General features: G+C 41.9%; 2 protein-coding genes across 2 annotated transcripts; both read left to right on the top strand.

The window, feature by feature from the left end:
- The first annotated feature begins 159 nt into the window (after positions 1-159).
- On the top strand, positions 160-4604 carry ATG12 (autophagy related 12). Its single transcript, XM_050329020.1, has 4 exons — positions 160-347; positions 489-625; positions 2062-2124; positions 2477-4604. The coding sequence occupies exons 1-4, from the start codon at positions 179-181 to the stop codon at positions 2534-2536; spliced, it is 429 nt and encodes a 142-aa protein (XP_050184977.1). The 5' UTR covers positions 160-178; the 3' UTR covers positions 2537-4604.
- A 6576-nt stretch (positions 4605-11180) lies between these two features.
- CDO1 (cysteine dioxygenase type 1) lies at positions 11181-20437 on the top strand. Its single transcript, XM_050329012.1, has 5 exons — positions 11181-11411; positions 13686-13763; positions 15457-15614; positions 18005-18174; positions 19689-20437. The coding sequence occupies exons 1-5, from the start codon at positions 11233-11235 to the stop codon at positions 19716-19718; spliced, it is 615 nt and encodes a 204-aa protein (XP_050184969.1). The 5' UTR covers positions 11181-11232; the 3' UTR covers positions 19719-20437.
- The last annotated feature ends 730 nt before the right edge of the window (positions 20438-21167 follow it).

Genomic DNA, 21167 nt, shown 5'->3' on the forward strand with positions numbered 1-21167 from the left:
TCCCTCTCCCCACGTGGCCGGGGGGGTCGCGCGCGCACCACGTGCCGGGCGGGGCGCGGCCGCTGCCGGCGGGACGGCTCGCGCCGCACGTGACGCGCCCGGCGTGCCCACGTGACGGGAAAGCAGGTGGCGCGTCGTCACTTCCCGCCGCCCGCGGAGGCGGAGCTGCCGCCCCATCATGGCGGAGGCGGAGGAGCCGCAGCAGCAGCCGCAGAGCGCCGGCCGCAGCGACGGCGGGGAGGAGGTCGCGGAGGGCGGAGCGGCGGTGGCGGGGGCCGCCGAGCCGGGCCCGCCCGCGGCCGGGTCCCCGGGCACCGAGGAGCCCGCGGGCGACGCCAAGAAGAAAAGTAATGGGGCGGGGGAGGCTGCCGGCGGGGCGGGCGGGCGGTGACGGACGGGCGCGCCGGCCAATGGGCGGCGGGGGGCGGGCGGAGCGGGCCAATGGGCGGTGTCGGGGGCGGGCCCTGTGTGACGTGCCCTCCCCGCAGTTGACGTGCTGCTGAAGGCCGTGGGCGACACCCCCATCATGAAGACCAAGAAGTGGGCGGTGGAGCGGACCCGCACCATCCAGGGCCTCGTGGACTTCATCAAGAAGTTCCTCAAGCTGATGGCCTCCGAGCAGCTGGTACGGGCGGGAGCCGGGCGGGGGCTGTCATACCCTGCAGGGACGCTGCTGGAATGGCAGGCTGCACCTTCCTTCGGGAAGCTTGTAGCAGGCGCACCAGGAGAAGTGCCCCAAGTGTAGCACTGAAGGGAGCTGTGGAAGTGCAGCCTGGGTGTGCTCAGGTCCGACCTTTGGGCTTTTTTCTCCATTTCTCGGTGTGTGATGCTGCCGGGCAGAGCTGTGTGCCCGCTGGGCAGCGCTGCATCCCAAGGAAGCATTCCTGTGCACCCTGCTCCTGCGTGAGCCAGCTACACGGGTGTGGTATCTGGAAAAATGTCAGTGTTTGTCACTGACCTGAATACAAATGTCTGTTTCCTTCAGAACGTACACCTCAAACAGTTTAATCACGGTCATAGGACAGTTTGTCTTTTAAAATGGGTAGGTGGGAAGTGCTCACAATTGGGCAGCAGATTGCCAGTATTATCCATGGGTTGCTTCCCATGGAACCCTTCTCAAGCCCAAGTGACCTTGTGATAACATTGGAAGAGCTGGAAATATGATTGCACTACTTCTGTTGTTTTACTCTTAACATCTGTAAACTTCAGAGTTTTAATTTAAGATATGAGGTTAAAGCTAGACTCCTTAAAGTAGCCAACTAAAGTGTAAATGAGATTGTTCTGTTCTTGTTCTGCAGGGTCTTCTTTAAATATGTAGCCATAAAGGATTTCACTAGCCTTCTTTTTCACCTGGAAATCTTGGCGGGTTTCCTTTTCCCAAGGCTTAGTATCTCGGAGAAGAGTGATAGTTCAGGAATTAACTGTTCGTGGATATTTTCAACAATTTGATTCAATAACTGTGATGTCATTATCTCGGGGGGGGGGAAGAAAAAAAAAAAAAAAAAAAAAGGGAGCACATAGCCTTCCTGTGTGGTTTCAGGAGCAAAACCGTAGGAATTTTGTAGCTGTTAATTGGGAATAGCACATGATGACCCACTACCTGTTGCTACCTCACATTACAGATCCAAAGGCCCTTTTTGATGCTGTGGAGTCACTATATGTGTAAATGCATTTGGAGTAGGAAGTGAGAAGGATGACGTGAAAAAAGAATAAAATAATTCTAATTGAGCAAATCTGGAATAGTGTGAATGGTTTGCATGCTTGAAATAGGAGCAAGAACTAAGCCAGTGAGTTCACTTTGTGCTTCTGTATGGGAGACTAATGGGTCAGCTGGCAGGAAAAGGAAGTCAGCACACTTGCTTTGGCTAGGTCTGGTTGGCCAGACAGAGATGACTCCTGGAAGTCATGTTGCCCCTGCACACTGAAGTGAAATAGTAATTGGGTGTGTTCTGGTGTGTGCTGTAAAGATTGTAAAAGAACTTCTGACTGTGGAATGTTTCTTCCATGTTCCTTATGAGATGTATGTGAGATCTCCATCACTTCTCTTTTGCTTTGTTGCAGTTCATATATGTAAACCAGTCTTTTGCTCCATCTCCAGACCAAGAAGTTGGGACCCTCTATGAGGTGACTTTCATCTTAAATAACCTTTCCAAATGTGTTCAGCAAGATTTGTCAGTATGCTTCCAGCGCTTGAAATCTGGTACTGCCCTTAGCAGTAATACTGTGCCTTTAACTTAGCATAGTTGATATTCACAGATGTATGTGAATATGATCTAAAGAGATTTGGCTTCACACAGCCTCTGGAAATGCATTCCTTCACATGCAGTATGGTGGCATGCCTCCTGTTACGATGGAGAGCTTTCTCACCAGTAACAATATTCCGTGACACATTTTACCTGATGGGAGGGGGTTTGCTTCATGTAGATGCTAGCCCATGGATAAATGTAACATCTCGTGTTTTTGTGTTTTCTTGCAGTGTTTTGGAAGTGATGGCAAGTTAGTGCTGCATTATTGCAAAACTCAGGCATGGGGATGAACGACAGGCAATACAGTTGTTCAGGTGTTCTCTTCAAAAAGGGAAAAAGGGACTAACTGTCTTAAACTCAACCTGTAAACACATGGCAAGAAGGATTTTTGCGTTTCTGCTTGTGCCTGTATGATGCAGGTGAATAGCATAAGCAAAAATCTGCTTAGGCTGGCTGATCACGTGGCTTCTTTCTGATGTACATCTGAGGTGCAGAAAAAACACCTGCGATCTGTAGAGTAGAGCCAGCTCTCTTGCTGCTGACTTCTTAATTGCTGTATCTGAAGGGAAGCTATTTCAGCTGTCTGGAGGATTGACTGGACACCTGTATGCTGTATTGAAGATAAAAGTACCTTTTTTTATTAAAAGTGATGTCTGTTGTACATATAGCCTGGGGTTCAGTTTACTTCTGACATGTGCGTTTGTTACGTGCATTCTGAATATGCATTATCTCGTGTCATTTCAAAACAGTATTTTTTTTTTTTCTCATGATGTGTAGGTATTGGTATATAGTCTGACTACTTTACTCTGTGCCTTCCTAGTGTTGGTAGTGTCAGCACCTCATCATTTATATGGCACAGCATGAGGATAGGCCTCAAAATACCTTCCTCCCACACTAATTGCGTAGTGATTTGGTGAAGCCTGAATGCTTCAGCAGCTGTCAAGGTGTTTCTTCTGACACTGTTTAATGACTTGTATCTTTAGTTAAATGATGCAACTAGCTGTTACATCTTCAGTTAACAGACAAATAGACATGAGGTGCTAAAAATCTATTCTATATATTCTCATTTTGTTTGGTGTAATTCTTGTGTTTCACCAGATGCATGGTCCACCAATGAAATAGAATGCACTTTACATCCTTTTGCTAAGTCATGACAGTGAGGCTTGGTTTGGGGTTTGTTTCATCATGGAGAGGTCTTGGTACCTTTACTAGGGTACTGACCTTTGCTTTTATTTGTTGGAGGGTTTGGGTATGAGAGTTGGGGGTTTTATGGGTTTATTTTAAATGTCTGTGTTACAGTCTTTAATGTTTGTTTAAGCTGACCTAAATTAAATGTTAGTTTGCTTGCATAATGTTCTTATACTGGATGAGTTTTGATCCATGACGTAATCCAGTTCTTCAGCACACACAGACAAAACAGCCTGTTCCAGTTTAAAGGGTGCTTTTACAGTAGTCTTGAACTGTTCACTGCTGTTTCATACATAACTGGCTCTTATGTGGCTCTGCAACCTGTGTGTCCACCCTCAGAGGACTTAGGGAGAACTAACACTCAGCTTACCTTCCCAGTGTTGCTGCAGTTTGCATGCAGCACACCATGTGTGCCACAGTTACACGGACACAGGCCCTGCATCCTTGCTGTGTGAATAGCTCAGTATATTTTACCATGCTTTAAGTGGAAAACCTGGATTCACTGGGTTAAGCTAACAAGGCAGAATTGGTTGTAAACTTAAAACTTCAAATAATCCATATTTTTCCCTGCTCATAACCTGGATCTCGTGAATCTCCATTTGAGAGAATTATTGCAGAGGTAAGCACTCTGATTCTGCCTTGTGGAGGAAATTGCCTGCTCAGGTACTGTGAGGACAGCACAACCTTGCCAGCCACTAGAGGGTACACAAGGACAAAGGTATTTGCATAGTTTTTCCTAGATTTTTTATTTCAGTCTTTTTCATAGCATGTCCACTTGCTGTTCTTACAAATATAAATAGTCTGTTCTCCCGTGTGACCCTATGTTTACCTAAGATAAGCTACTAGTCTGGTTCTCTTTGAAGAATGTTCTATTGGTACCTTTCACCTCACTTGATCTTAACAAATGAAACTACTGATAAACTGCAAATGTGCTCTTCAGAAGTGATGCAACAAGGTTGGGGGGTGTGTGTGTATTTGGTTGGTTGGTTTGTGTGTATTTGGGAGGGTTGTGTTTTGGTTTGGTTTTAAAATAATAAAAACACATTAAGATCTTGAAGAAGAACTGTACATCATTGTATCATGCCAGCTAAACGTAGAACATTGTGATTTATGTTGAATCTATAGATAATTTTTATTCTCTGAAGTTGAATAAAAAATTATTTGCCATGATTCCTTGAAATGTCACAGTCCAGTAATGTAAAAGCCACAGTAATGGTTTGGATTTCTTTTGTTCACCACGTGCATTTTTGGACCTGGATAACTTATTCATGAATATTTGAATTATTATTTTATTTAAGATTCATCTTGTTCCTTGAGTAATACTTACTTATTACTGCTTGCTCCAGCATTTTTTCTGCTCTTAATTTTTCTGCAATCCCATCTAATTATTTCTTGGCCCCCCCTCAATGCTCTTAAGTGGCTGTCCTTATTCTGTTCCTTTTAACAACTACCAGTTTGAGTTCTACTAATTTCCCCCATCTAACTTCTGTACCTTCTTTACAGAGACAGTGCTGCTTTTTGCCACTTTTTCCTCTAGTTTTGTACCTTCTTTCATCAGGGAGGTAGTCAGTGCTTGTTTATCTCTGGTAGCTCTTTAAGGACCATGGGCTCTCTCTGCCCGGACTTAGGGTGTGACTGTTTTAAATGGCGGAAACTTTCCCTTGTTCATAATTTTAAGTAACAGAATCGACTGCAAATATGTCAAGTAGGTAATGTGTCGAGTGAACAAATAAGTGAATCCCAGTAAGTTACTCGTAGAATTTGCAAAAGACAAAGGTTGCAAAATACATGTTAAATTTCCTCTTTTAAAAAGTGACATTATAGCATCTAAAATCACAGATGATCCTGAAATTCTTATATCTTTAAAAGTAGTATTTCCAGTAAATTGAAAACATGAAAAGCTGAAGTAGAACATGAACTGTATTTGGTATGAGCAAAAGTCATGACTATCCTTTAAGTGATCTCAATTGCTGAAGTGGGAGAAAAAGGATGTGAAAGTAAGGGCTGACTCTTGGACAAGTCTGTGAGAATTGTACAAGTCAAAAAAAAGTGTAGATGTACTCAATATTGTGTTCCACCCGAAGATGCTACAGCACTGAACTGCCAATATTTGTAATGTAATTTAATTCACTTGATTTTCTGTAACTGAATTAGCAGAAAGGGCATATTGGGAAAATTCAGTAAATAGACTAATTTTTAAAGACTGAGAAGTAAATAAAGTATTGTAGAAGAAATTTTTTATACTGTTTTTAGGAAAGACTTCACAACATCCTGATACTAAATAATAGTGCTATGCAAAATTCAGTTATCCTATTTCAAGTTAATAATCACCACGTTCAAACCCTGTAAACTGGGAGGCATTATGTATGTGTCTGCTGTAATAGTTTAGAACTAGCATTAATTATAAAATTGTAATTTGTAGCTTGAACTAATCTTAAAAGCACATGGAAAACATAAAGGAGGCAAATGAAACTAAAGTTACCTCAGGAGTGAAATCATAAAATACATAGTCATGTGACCTATGCACATGCTGATCAAATGTCATCTTTACTTTCAAGTCTCCAAAAACTACTGCTAAGACTTTAACAGAGCATGTGTCTGTTAATTATTCCCACAACATAATCTCGAATGTAGTGATCTACAGTAAATTCAAGGTGGTAGGTTGGAAATTCACACATCCATTCTTCAAAATCCTTCTCAGCTCCACCAAAGGGGCTTCTGTTTACCCATTGTTGCTATTCATGCTCATTTTGCAGATCAAATTCTGCCATTTTTTGCACAAGTTTTTGGCTTATGTTGTTCTTGACTACCCTGAAGTTGCACTTACTCTTCAGGGATGTTGTACATAGGTTATTCAAGGCATTATCATACTACATTTTCATCTTGGAGATGAAGGGGAAAAAAAAAGGTACAAAAATGCCTTCAACTCTGGGGTTTTCATGATGATTATGACTATTACAAGCTTGTATAAAATGCAACGTGCATTAAAAGATAAGTGTTTTCAGCCTGGTTTTGTATTGGATCATCAAGAGAAGAAAAACACTTGACAAGAAAACATGTAAAATGTGTTTCTTTTTTGCAGAGACCATGCTTCAGCTTTGCTAGCACCATATTTATTATGTTTCCAAGGATAAACATTATGAAAATCAACATATTTTTCTTGTCCCTGCTTTGCTCTTGCTTCAATAGCCATAATGCCTTGAGATGTCAGGTGCATCTCACTGTATTTTAGTCAGAAGTCTTTTGAAGCTAAAATATTTAGAGGGGCAAAAACTTATTTAGAGATTGTTTCATTGTAAAATGAAAGGTTAAGAAAGGTTGAATGAATCAGCTATTGACTAAGGAGAGACCAAAATAAGTATGTTAAAGGCTTAATGTCAAGCCTGTCACACTACATCTATGTCACTAGACTTGGTAGTGCCAGGAGATTTTCTGGGGCACTGTAGCTCAGTCATCTGTACAGTTAATTGTTAGAACAGTTGCTGGCACAGATTTTGGCCTGTGCACAATTCAAGAGTTGGCAAGGTACCACTCCTGGTGGGCACTTTGGACGTGATCAGCCTGCTATGGAGCTTAAAAGGTAAATAATGTGGATGTGAACTGTCCTTTGCAAGCTGACCTCTGTGCCAGGGATCAGTCCTTGGAGTACTTGTTGCTAGGTACACAGTGCTGATTTCAGATGGGATTTAATCCCTGCTATGCACATTGAGAAAAATTAAACTTTGGGAAGAAAAGCAATTGTCACTCTTTAAACTTCAGGAGCAATCTAGGAACTTTTTTTGAATGGTTCTTGAGTTTTCCTCAATGCAATTGCCTCTAAATACCTACCAATAGCTACATTCAGCAACATTTTTTATTAAGGATGCAGATTATAGATGGTGATGAAGTACTACCTGTACATCTAAATTCACTCATACTTTTCTTTATTAAAAGTAGATGATGAACATTCTTTAAAAAAAAAAAAAAGTAAGGGTAAGAGTCTTAGCAATCTTGCTTTGTGTCATCCTACGGAATATTTCCACGTGCAAATTATTTATATATGTCTGTATATCAATTAAACTTGAGACAATACAGTGTTAAAATGTAGTTCCATTGAGGGTCTAATCTTGAAAAAAAGGAGGCTGGAGTTACATGTTCCAATTGCAAAAATCCACTGCAAGTATATGACATTAAAGCAGACAAAATTGTCTTTCCCTCAAGCTCAGTTTGGTAACAGAACTAATAACCCTAGCAACTCTGGGGAACTAAAACACGTTAAGAGCCCTTTAGCTCTGAAACAGGAAACCTCAAGGGAAAAAAGGGCTCCAAACAAAACTACACAGTAAGTATTGCCAGTGCAGTGAAGGCTAGCCAGCACTTTAACTTTCTCATATAAATATCACAACTGAAAGAAACAGGAACTCATTTTCAAGTGTTTTTCTCATGGAGAGAAATGTCAATGTTTTATATTTTATTTATAGGTGTGCATGGTGCACTAATGTCCCAGCAAAAGTGAATCAAACTGATTTCCTCTAAGAGTCCTTTCTGTGCTTTGTGGTTTAATGCTTCACAGCTCTTCACCACATTGTTTGGTTTGTCGTTTTTTAGTTTTTTACTTTAGCAGTGCACATGCCATTTAGTAGTTGTAGGTATTTTCAATGTATGGCATGAGTTTGTATGTGGTGTCCTCATTTTAATCATGGATTACTGCATGTTTTCAGTCTGATGATGTTTCACTGCATGATATTTGATACAGTTTCTTCTCAAGCTTTTCTTGAGAATTGTAGTGCCTGCGGCAGCTTGGGCAGCAAGATTTGTAAAGTGCCGAGGGATCAATCTCACTTTTTAGGTTATGTGACTGAGGAACAGCTGCACTGCTACATTGAATCATGGCTATGTAGAGTCACATGGCCCCAAAACTTGCCCTACAGCTGTTGATCCAGATTTTCTCTTTAAAAAGCCATCTCTACAATCGTAAAAGACTTAGGTGAACGGAGACTAAATAAAGGAGTGATTTAGTAAAAGGGTAAAAGCCATTCTGTCTGGAGGAGGAGACTTAAAATACTCATTATTGGATTGAAGTGCTATTATCTGGCCAGGCTAACAGACCAAAGAGACACAGCATAGTTGCTTGCCACAAGAGTGTGGTCAGAGACCAGAAGATCCCACTTTCAGCCAGCCCACAACATTTATTTGGAGTTACAAGATGTATAATAAAGTCTTCAGTCACAAGCTACATATTTGGGCCCAATATATGGTGCAAAGTTTTTAATGCTAGAGTTCCTTAATTCCATCAGTCTTAATTGAAGTGAGAGAAAAAAAAGTGTGAGAAAAACCTGTTGAGCTGTACCCCAATAGGAGATGCGCCAGTATGTATTTGGGTGCTTCACCTGGCAAGTCTGTCTTGGGGTTAGATGTCATGCCAATGATTGCTAGATCTGCTTACACCTGTCTTCTGGGTAACAGTGGAGTGGTTTGGCATTTGTACATAAAGCAAAGGTTTTGTGATTAAAGCCCAAACTCCCATTTTCCAAGACAATGTTTTAATAGGACAGTTCAGAAATACCTGCAACAGTTAATTTCTACTAAAGCTGCACTATCATCATTTTCAAACTGACTAATGCCCTGGCAGAGGACAGGCCAATCTGGATATCTATTAAGTTTTCACGGAGGAGATTATGATCTTTATTTATACCCAGTTTAGACTTCTGAAATTCTGATGTATTCTTAGCAGTTCCTGCTTGAGAGTAAGCAAAATCAGAGTCAGGTGTGGAGTGTGCAGCTGCACCAGTCTCTTTTAGATAATTAGGAAGTTCATGGTATATATATGATTTCCAGCAATAAAAGTGCATAAAATCCTGCACACTCCTTTATAATGTGAAAACAAGTTCCATGCTGTGTGGATTATAATCCTCTCTTCTTATTTTAAATTTTCAGTGACTGCTGTATGTGCTCAGATCCTTGTGCCATTTCTGTCGATGGGTTATTAACAAAAGCTGTAGGGACATGAATGTTGTTCCTTATGGTGTTCATGCAGTCAAGTAATCAACTCCTATAGAACTTCTGAGGACCAACAAGTAATGTTGAATGATTGAAAATGAAAATCTAAACACTTTTGAATAGGAGCAAATAAAATTACAGCAATATAGATGAGCTGTAATAAACAGCAGCAGTTTGTAACTGCAATAAGCAGATCCAGCCTAATCCCGTAGTTGTAACAGAAGATATGAAATATCCTTTTGCTTTTACAAGTGGTATTTGACAGCATGGCTAATGATCCATCAATGTTGTGGCAAAGGAATCAAAGTACTAAGGCTTCAGGGCTTAACAGCAGAGGCATAATTCTCTTTTTCCCCTACATCTAAATACCAGAGAAATAGCACCAAGCACATAGGTGTACAAATAAGCAGAGAGATATTATAACTGCTGAAAAATAATTTACATTGGATCCTGAGAATATCAGAATAAAACAAAATATTTGAAAACATACCTCACCATTCATTTCAGCACCCATTTTGATGATCCTTAAAACAACTCACTCTTGTAAGACATTCTGTTCCTTTTGGGTGGTGCTTCTGACAACCACGAAAATAATATGAATTCTGCCTTTGAAATAAATTACATAGATCAATGCCAGGGTATCCTGGTTGCTTTTTAGAGATTTTGGGTAGTCTTAGGTTCTCTCAGACCTTTGAAAATCTGCTTGAAATTATCACAGTTGTCTTCCCTCTCTCTGTCTCTCTCACACACACACACCTATAAGGTAGGGTCTGATTTCTGTGTGCCAAGAGAAGTTTCGGAGTGATGGCTGACAGTGGACCTATTCAGTACATTCAGTCATATTCAGTGTGCTAGGTCCCTGCCCCTTTTAAAATTGGCAAAGTATTCCTAAACTTTGTAGCTTCAGAGCTACAGCAGCCCACACCACCAATCTGCTTACTTCCAGCTCCACAATCAGCAGGCAGACCTAAAGAGCTGAACTTTTTTTTTTTTTTTTTTTTTTAATGGAAAGGAAAGATGGATTTTCTTAAAACCCAGTTCTATGGTGTATAGTGAATTCTATTGCCCGAATTCATGACTAATAAGCATTCTAGTAAGTGGAAAGGAAGATCGCTGGCATGGCATCTGCTGCCATGGTTTGACAGAGTGAGGGCTGCAAGGACCGTCTGTTTTCTTAGCATGGCCTTTTGTCCCGTTCACTGTTTCTAGATGTCACTCTGACTGCTAGTGGTCACGGCAGCTCTAAATGTGATTCCGGAGTGCCCTGGCTTTCAAGAAACAGCGCTTTCAACGGGCAGGCTGTCTGTGGGAAACCTCCGGCAGCAATTTTCTGTGTGATTCAAATAGCTGTGTGCCTTGTTTTGCTTTTCAATGGAGCTCCTAGATGTATTGCTCAAATCAACCTGTGGTGTAAGCAATGGAGGCAGCGGCAGGCTTCGTAAGCCGCAGACCTTGTCGAGAAGGGATGAAGAGGCCTGGCTGGGAGAGAGAGAGATGCTTTCCGCACGGCAGCGACAGCCCCTTCTCCCGTTCCTCCTGCCGGGGACACGGGATCGCCGGGCGCCTGCCGGCCCGACCAAGCCCGCTCCGCCCGGGCAGCAGCGCGGGCAGTGCGAGCAGCCTGTGCCGCCGCCGCCCCCTCTGCCCCCGCCCGCCGGGGTCGGTGGCCGCGCTCCCGGGGACGGGGACGGGCGCGTTGGCCGCGGGCCCGCCCGCCGGGGCGGTGTAGGCTCCCGCCGTGCCTCCCGGCGCATAAAGGCAGGCGGCGGGGGCCGGGCAGGGGCAGCGGCTGGCGGCGGCACGGCAGCGACCGGCGGCGATGGAGCAGCCGGTGCAGACCGAGATGTGGAAGGCGCGGAGCCTGGAGGAGCTGGTCCGCATCCTCCACCAGATATTCGCCGAGGACAAAGTCAGCGTGGAGGAGGTGCAGGCGCTGATGGAGTCATACGAGAGCAATCCCGAGGAGTGGCTGAAATACGCCAAATTCGACCAGTACAGGTACAGAACAGCACGGAACGCGGAGCCCCCCGGGCCCCCCAGACGGTGCCGGCGGCGGGGCAGAGCCGCGGTCGGGCACCGGGGAGCAGCAGGGCGGACAAGCTCAGCCGGCAGCCCCTCCGAGGGGGCGAAGGGCAGAGGCCCCGGGCCGGGGGAGCGGGGGGCGCACGCCGGAGCCGGGAGGCGGCGGGGGCGGGGAGCGGGCAGGGCGGCCGCGGCCAATGGCGGCACCGGCGGCACGGCCGGGCGGCGGCACCGGGACCCGGCACTGGGGACGCGGGCCCGCACCCGGGGACCCGGCTCCGCACCGGCCCCGCACCGGCCCCGCACCGACCCCGGCTGCTCCCGGCTGCGGTCCTGCCCCGGGCACCGCCGGGGCGCGGGGATGTCCCGAGAGAGAAAGAGAAGCGTGCCTAAGCAACCAGAATAGACGAATAAATACTTAAGTAAAGAGGGGGAAGAACCCGGGAGAAACACATCAGCGGCGCAGGTGTTGCGCCGATACTTGGGAGGGGGCGCAGCGACCAGCGCAAAGTGGGTGTTGAGTGTCCGTGGCTGCGTGTCCTGCCCTACCGGGCCCTCGTGCTCCGGTCTCGTCTTTCTGCGGCGTAATGCAGGTCAAGTCTTTTTGCTGCTCAACAGTAGGAAGGAAAATACACATTAGGGTTTTAACTCTGTCCGACTTTGTTAACAACTGATTTATTCCTGTCATTGTTGGCTTCTCTGTATTAAATGACAGGATAAATGCATTTTGTTCGAGTGTTTCCCTAAAAAAAAAAAAAAAAAAAAAAGAAAAAGAAAAAACTACCAAGCAACCAAAAGCCAAACATACAACCCTCACCCCAAAACTTTTCCTTTTTAACCCTGCTATTATGCAAGCATCATTCTGGCTTGACTTTTCTTTAGCCTCCTTTCACCTCGTTTTGACCACCCTCCATTCAGGACAAATCTTGAGATTTGTAACAGAACATAGGAAACTAAGCATCAGGAAAAACAAGTGTGTTAACCATAGAAGAATACATGGTAACATTTATTTATTTGTTTGTTTGTTTGTTTATTTATAGCCTGCCAGAGCTTCTGTACAGAAAAAAAAAAGACCTTGAAAAGTTCAGTCAAATGCTAGCATTGACTGCTTGTGTTCTGACATCATAGAAAAAATATGTCTACCTGATATTTACACAGATTGTGGATGTAGTGAGAGGCAGTGTATAAACATACATGTTATGCTTTGGAAGTAGTTTGTTGTGAGCAAAATAGAGTCGTCTTATGGGGATGCTAATTTGAAAGCATTCAGCTGATATCAGTGCACTTTCTGTGTGCCCTTGCTTACATCTTTCAGGAGAGGCTGAGGCATTCCATCATCCACATAAATATTTTCTTTGCTTGGCAAAGTGAAGTGCAAATAGTCATGATTACAGCTAAATTGAAATTTGAAGGTCCCACTACATTACTTGTACCATATCAGCTGGAAGCGCCTGCCTCAGATCAAAAGAGCCACACTGTGGAAAGTAATGTATAGAGCAAAATCCAAGTTCTTTATCCAGTGACCTTTTCAATTGAACAACATGAGCAGCAGCTTAGGGGAGGCTTGCAGGAGAGAATAAAGGAACAAACATAAGGGGTTTTTTAAAGAAATTTTGCTCTGATAAACTTTGTTTAGAAGTAGATGCTAGCAAAAGTTCCCTCACAGGTGCTTTATCCACACAAAAATACTATAGTACAAGAAATGGAACTTTCAGGAACAGAGTGAGAGGACCATGTACAGGAAGCCTGACATCTTCATTCTTCAGTTTTTTTGGCTTTGTACAAAAGAGTGCTGTGTAACAGAAGGAAAGCCAAGAACACCAGAAAAGGAGCTGCAGAAGAATGTAACTATGTATTTTTCTTGTTTCATTGCAGTCCTCTGTTTCTAATTATAAGCCAGCTGCTGAAGTGACTTCATTCAATAACTATTTTGATTTGATCCTGTCTACTACTTTAGTCTCAGACTCACGGTTCCCAAACTCCAATCATCTATGTAACTCAAAAGAAATATGATTCTGAAATATTTTATATGTACTTCTTTCTCCTTCCTAGAAAAACAATTCTTACAAAACAAAACAAAACAAGTTAGAAATACAATTTCATTGTTTTCTAAGTAAAAATTGGATTTCAAGAACAAAAAAAGAAAAGGTATTTTTATATGTCACAATCCTTTTTTCACGAACTTATTTGTATGATTTTGTCTTTTATAGGCATATCGGCACACTAAAGAGCAAACACTTTGTATTTCAGGTATACAAGAAATCTTGTGGACAGTGGAAATGGAAAGTTCAACTTGATGATCTTGTGCTGGGGTGAAGGGCATGGCAGGTTTGTATTCAATGACTATGGTTTTAGCAAACGTATAAATCCACCATGTCTTTCACTGTCACACAAAATAGAGAAACATAATCAGCCTTTTGGGAGTTATCAGAAGGTGTCTGGAAACTAAGCAGTGCAGAGCTCCTATTGGTATAGCAGTCCTGAATATATGCTGTACCTTTTGGAAGTTCTCTCATGTTATTTAAATCTGCCTCTGTGACAAGATCAGAAAAATAAATCTGGGTTAGGACTGCAGATGGTGAGGAGGGAGCCCCTTTTCAGAAGTATTTGGCTTTCTTCAGGTTCACGTATCCTATCTCCTCCTTCAAAACAGACATACTGCTGATGTGGCCTCTTGAGTTGTGTACACAGATTGTACACTTGCTTGTGTAGTCCTACACAGTGTGAGGGCAGGGTCTGTCTCTTGGAGGGTCTTTCATGGAGTGTTGGCTAAAGCAAAATAGGGAACAACAAAATTTGTGTGTTTTGACTGGATATTCTTACTTCTAAACAGAAAACCTAAGGAGATGTTGGAACGGTTTTTTTGTTTGCTGCAGTTGAACATTTACAGTATGCTTTAGGAGATGCCATATCGTCATACTCAGAGGGATATAGGAACCGAGCCCACCACCTCTACTCCTCCCAGGCTATTCCCATAAAGCCTGTAATTTGTGTCAAACTGTGTTTGAGTTGGATGAGAATTTGCTAGAGCTAGACTGAGACCACTAGTTGTTATTGCTTCCTACATGAAGAGGATCAGATTTTCTCATGGTTTGTGGAAGGATCATGACAACGCAGCATTTGTGATCTGTTCTATGCCTGAAGCAAGCTCTGGTCTCTTGGCATCTCAGTTTGTAACAAATCCCATTGTTTGTTTACCAGAAACAGTAATGTACTAGTACCAAGTTTTTCAATGAAACTCATTCCAGGACAATCAAATTTCCTCTTCTTCCTTGCCCTTGATGAGTGAAGAGCTCTTCATTTGTCATAATCCCATTGACTTCTATAACAGTCAGTCCAGTATTTAAAAGAAAAAAAAAAGCCCAAACCAAACTACATATCTAGCCCATATACGGTCTCTAAATACAGTAATTAAAACACACTTCAGAGCAAGAAGATAGATCAAGTAAGCAAACAAATCAGATCCTGTTGGTTTTTCATGCCTTGCCAGGAAAATAAACAGGTTAGTGTAGCGGGTTGTACTTAGTACTATCAGAGTGAGAAGTACAGCATTTTTTTCTTCAACAATGTCTGTGCACCCCAGCAGTAAAGGGACCATATAGCTCATTTCTTCATGGTTTTGGAGCAAATATCAGGTGTACTTGCAAGTTTATACCACCCTCTGCCTGGGATCATGGTGGAAGACTCATTTTGTTTCTTGGTGCAGAAGAGTTTTTGTGTTCTGAAGAAATTTTCAGTCCTACTCCTTCCCCCAGACCTTCTTTGTATTTCTTTGTGTCAAAGTCTTGGTTTGATCAACATGTGGCTATTCTTCTAATCCTACTGTATGCAAGCTTATCTCAATACATTTCTAAAGTAGCAGTTTTAAGTAGGCATACCTTAATGCATGACCCATGTGCAGTGGAATTTCATTCTAAGGCTTCTGTCCAAGTACAGTGTGCTATGTCATCTGTCCTGTTTGTTTTACTGAAATTAAATAAGTGTACCACACTGAGTTTGGTTATTCTTTTTACGTATATAGCAGCATCCATGATCACACTGACTCACACTGCTTTATGAAGATCCTCCAGGGAAATCTAAAGGAGACTCTGTTTGAATGGCCTGAGAAAAAAGGGAATGGTGAAATGACTAAGAAATCAGAACGTGTTTTGAGGGAAAATCAATGTGCCTACATTAATGGTAAGCTATTAAGCTTGTTTTGGCAACTACCTATCATGAGTCCTATTCCTAAAAGAAGAGTTCATCTGCCCTCTAGTCTCCTACCTTTAACAGTATAATACTTTATGCAGAGTTTAAGAATGTGACTCTCTAGATTCTGCACAAACCTGTACTTAGATTCAGTAAAACAACCACAACAAAAATGTTGTTTTAACTCACTCTTAAGGCATTGCAGTAATTGCCTGATTCTCTAATATGCTGGACATCTCATCTAGATGAAGCAGCCTTTCATCATCATGCTTCTAATGACTATCTGAAATTTCTTACAAACATAGACTTTGAATAGTATTTTCTAAGAAATAAGAGAACAAGAGTTTAGAGAGCTTAAGTGCCTTGCTTTTTTTTCCCAAAGAAATAATCTTTTCCCACAGTCATGGAAGATCTATGTCAAAAATGTAAAACCTGTGTAAAATAAATTGATAAGCCACGAGCAGAGGCTCCCATTCTCAATGCTACTTCTTTTCCAAATCAACAAAAGACTGTAGTGCTTAAGTGCAGTGTCAGTGGAATTGAAATTCTCAATCTACAAAAAATTTGTCTGATTATACAGGTGTTGAGAATGATGAGGATCCCACCAGTAAGTCTGCCTAGGTTCCTAAATCCATGCCATCACATATATCTGTAGCTATTACCACCCTGTGTTATGCTGGAGGTCAACCTGGAGTAGCCACCTGGGTGTAATATATTCTGGTGCTATGAAAGACACTGCACATCATACTGAACAGCAATGAGTTCAACAGAACATCAGCAAAGAGGGTCATCTGCCTTTTATGTCATGGGTTAAACACTGGAGGACACACTTTGTGGGGTTGAGTTTGGGAACTTCCCAGTTGGAGTTAGCCAGGGTGAAGGTATTGGGGAAAAAAGACTGGTGTTCTGCAGGCCTCTGTTGAAGGTATACCACATTAAGTGCACACAATCAGTAGGACAGGAAATGCAAGAAGGATCTTGACACATCTGCTGATGTTCCCATGGCAGGGACATGGGTTCTCAAAGTCCATCAGGTTTTCTTACCTATGCAGTTCTTTTCAATGCAAACAACTACACACTGAGTGTGTCTGATCCAAAGCTTCCTTGGTTGTTTTTAAAATTTGATATTCAGTTCTCTGAGGCAGTTTGGATCTCTGCCATGTTTCATAACAGATGTTTTGGTTTAAACATAATGTGTTAAACAAGCAGAAGAAAAACACTGACAGTGTTTTGATCACCATAACTACATCAATAGTAAATGCCTTCATGTTTCTATTGCATGCTTCTTGGTTGGTGTTGAACTTACATGTTAGAACCCACTAAACTCTCTTTATTTGGGTTCCCCAATGACGAGCACAGATTTAGGACTTTCCCCCCCAAACTGCATCCTCTATTTAGATAAAGTATGTTAACAACACTTAGGGCTTACCTTTCAAATGTATCAGAGTTCAGAGTGCACTAATGACTCTCAGGGTATCAAGACTATGTTGCACAATATAGGTCTAGGTATTACATAAAAAATTCAAGTACAAAAGCCTGAGTTGTTTTTACAACAGGATCATAAACCTAAATTCAAAGTCTCTTTTAAGTAACTCAAAACCTCCACTTCAGCATAGAATGGAAGTCCTTTTTTTTCACGGATGTGAGTCTTCATACCTTATATTGATTTCTACTCCACCAACGCAGTAACCACACAAAATACAGTGCCTCATTTTGCTGCATCTTCAACTATGTTTACTATTCAGTTATGATTAGAAGTATGACAGTCACTACTAATTTGTCACCTTATCCAAAAGAACAAATTAAAAGCTTGTTCTCCAAACCAATAAACTGAGAGGATTAATTAGGAAACAGTTGCCTGCAGTAGAAGATGACTGTACCCCTGTGCATAAGTCCATGCCCCCAAATGCATGCAGCTATTTTACTGTGACTGATATCCATCTTACTTGGGTAAAAATTAGCAATACAAAGGCTTTTTTCCCCATAAAATGTCTTATTAATTTTTAGAAACACAAACCTTCCTGCTTCTGAAGCATCTATATCAACAGCTCTCCTAGAGTGGTAAATGAAGTCCCTTGGAAATGAGAGCTAGAAAATTACTGACAGCATGGTCTTCCTTAAGTTTCTTAGGATTCCTATTAGCCTTTATCCTGTGGTGGATAATCTAGAACTGTGGAAGGTGGTAACTCACTGGGAATTATCAGTATATTTGGAAATATGTGCTAGAGAACAGGAGTCAAATTCCCTGTAGTGAGTTACTTGTTGCCCATAAAAGTGCGGGCATGCTTAATTGCTCATGAGTTTCAGTTTTTCAGGCAATTAAGGTCTCCTTAGATCTTCCTGCTAACACAATTTCTCATTCCATGCCCTGGCTGGTGTAGACTCTATCGGCCTGCACCGCGTGGAGAACATAAGCCACACGGAGACTGCCGTTAGCCTGCACTTGTACAGCCCACCCTATGACACCTGTAACACCTTTGATCAGAGGACTGGACACAAGCACAAAGTCACAATGACCTTCTACAGCCAGTATGGGGAAAGGACTGTCTGTGTAAGTATGACATAACACTCTCCTCACCTAGAACTGGGCTCTAAGCCCCAGCAGGGACAGTGCCAGGGCTGCCCTCCCGCCTGCACAGGGCAGGGCGCTAGTGCCCCAGGACAGGTAGGGAGTCCAGCAGCTCTGCCCTTCATGAGGCATCCCCATTTAGGACCAGCATAAAACCTGTTTCCAAGTACAGTTTGATTTGTCAGTTTGCACTTCCCATGTGTGTAGTTCCCTGCTTTGTAGCTTACCTCCCCTTTGTCATCAGGAGATCAGTTCTGAGCAGAGAGGAGGATTAATGAGAAGTTTACTGTTAGCTAAGCATCTTCAGGCAGCAAATGACTGTAAATGCAACCTAGTCAATGGAAAACTGTGAAATAGCTATGTTGTTTTGGACAGCTCTGCCAAAGGTGAAGCATCACATTTCAAGTCAGAGGTTTTAAACCTTATAGCTTACTGTAAAGTAAAGAATTCTCTAATAAATGTGATTCTTTAAAATCACAGCTTTCACACAGTAAGATTTGTTCTGAAAGAGAGAGGAGGCTGGTTGCTGTCTGCATTCTTAGGCAATGGCATGAAATTTTATTTGGACGGGAAAGAAATCTTAAGGTTTTTGGGGTGACCAAGCTAGGACATCTGGGAGAGGTTAACAGGATTCCTTTCAGCATTATTCCATGCATTGGGAAACATAACCACTTATAGAAAGGACTGATTCCTGATGTTCAGCCACAGAGGTTCTAAAACTGTTTTGTTAGATTCTAAACACTTTCATCTTCCATTGAAGCCAGAAATTCAGTGTTCAGGAGTTTTCTAGAGTGAGTCCTTAGTAAGATCCAGTTAAAGTTCTATACAGTTAACAAGTACCATGTAAATTATTTCTTTGAAGCCTATCACATTACCAAACAGCTGAAATACAGATTTTGACCTTTCAGAGTTTGAAAGGTCTTTGAGAAAGTAAACCTGAATTTATAACTCAGATCTTAAAGATTAATTATTGTGGGAAAATGTTGAACAGAATTAATGCAAGGATTTAGTGTTTGCTTGCTTATTTTTTGTTTTAAGTCTTTATTGAATATGAAGTATATAAGAAAATGAGACTAGATGTTTTGACTTGGACTGTTTTTCTACTCTGATCTTAACCATCTGGCACTGTTTGTACCTTTTGTGGGAAACTGGATCTGGCTTACAGGAAAGAGGTAAATACTAATCACTGGGTCTCTTTCATGAGTTCCTGTAAATGGAATTCCAGTAAGGGAGAAAGTGGTAGCAAGACTGGGCCATCCCGCTACCTGAAATTACTTCATTCTGCAAAACCCTTCTGATCTCAGTGACTTAGTTTTTTGGAAAACTGACTGGAAAAGCAAACTTTCTTCTGCTTCCCAGATCACAAAAGGACATGGGAAGACAGAGAGCTATAAATTAAAAGATACTTGGAGACTAATGTCGTATGTGTATTGTATAGTGTGTAATGTGTAATGTGTATCTTTTATGAGTGAGGAGATCTGCCTATTTCCTTTTAGGCAACAGCAGTGCCACAGGAGAACAACTGAGAAGCACCAGCATGCATTTGCCTAAGACCTGCTGAATCTTTAACCAGGGACAGAAGACTTGCATGGCTAAGGTCGACAGCCAGATATATTTTGATACCTTGTACCTTGAAGAGTACAGTAGGGCAGCTTCCAGGCCACCTGCAGTTTCCTTGAGCAAATGCCAATTATGGGACACTAAGCTCACTAGTGCCATAACCTACTTCAGCGGTTAGATGCCTTGTCTTAGGCTTCTGTCAGAATTTAGTAGTTTGTTTTCTAATTCTAGCCTCTTTTTAACTGCACTTTTGATATCACACTGAGAATATCAGAAATAGGATTTTTAAACATCATCTGACACTTCTCAATAGACCTATGGGTATGTGTGCTCTCAATGTAATTAGTAACTATATAAACTTCTAAGCTTCCAGTCACTTGTACCTATGTACACTAGATACAACTAACAGCAGCTTTATTTTAATCAAGTCTTTTATGTTTTAATGCTCTAAACCATCTTGATAGTTTTGTGTGTTTTTTATTTTTATTTTTTACAATTTAATTTTCAGATCTTGTTTTAAATAGGAGCAGAGAAGTGCTTCATGCACAATGATTTTCAAATTGATTGCACAGAGATTTTCTTTTAACAAGACTAATCATACTTATTTCAGCTAATGTCCAGTTCCCAAAGTATTCTGTATAGTTAATGAAGAAGAAAACTGAAATAAAACTGGATTTGAAACAAATTTCAGTGTTTCAGCATTTTTCTCCTGGTGACTAAAATATTTATAACTACCAAAACCCACATTCCTCATGAACATCTAGATCTTTTCCAAGCAATACACTATTAGAAAAGACTTTAAAAAGCTGAAAGTATTTCAACCATGCAAGGAATCCTGACTCCAATTAAGTTGGTGGGAGTTCTGCCACTGAGTTTGCTGATGCTTAATTTTATCCTCCAGATTTAGTCAGAAGGAAAGAACCATCTTGAAAGGAGTTAACTCTAATTAAACACATCAAAATCAGCAGAGCTGCCTGCACCGAGGGTATCCCATTCGTTTATTGAACCTAATAACATATGACAAGTAGAGAATGTGTGGAATTCTTGTAGTCTTATAGGCAACTGCTGGTTACTCAGAGACTGCACTTTAAATTTTATCCGTATTGGTTTTAGGTGAGCCACATATTTCCCTCTGTATTGACAAGCCCAGAAAATATTTACTTTATGAGACCCCATTTCCAAGGAGGCTGTGCAAATTTTCAAGGAGTGTTTGAGCAGTGTAACAGTTTTGGATGAACCTATACCTTACTGTGAGAGTGTCACAGCATCAGAGATGAGCTGAGACTGGCAGTCTAGCACCCTGCTCATGCAGGGTCTCTTACAGCAGGTTGCTCAGGACTACATCCAATTGGGCTCTGAGTATCTACAAGGACTGAAGCACTGCAGCCTCTCTTGGCAAACCCTTCCAGTGTTTT

Source organism: Myiozetetes cayanensis, unplaced genomic scaffold (assembly GCF_022539395.1).
Source record: "Myiozetetes cayanensis isolate MyiCay16 unplaced genomic scaffold, myiCay2020 scf4, whole genome shotgun sequence".
NCBI classification, from domain to species: domain Eukaryota; kingdom Metazoa; phylum Chordata; class Aves; order Passeriformes; family Tyrannidae; genus Myiozetetes; species Myiozetetes cayanensis.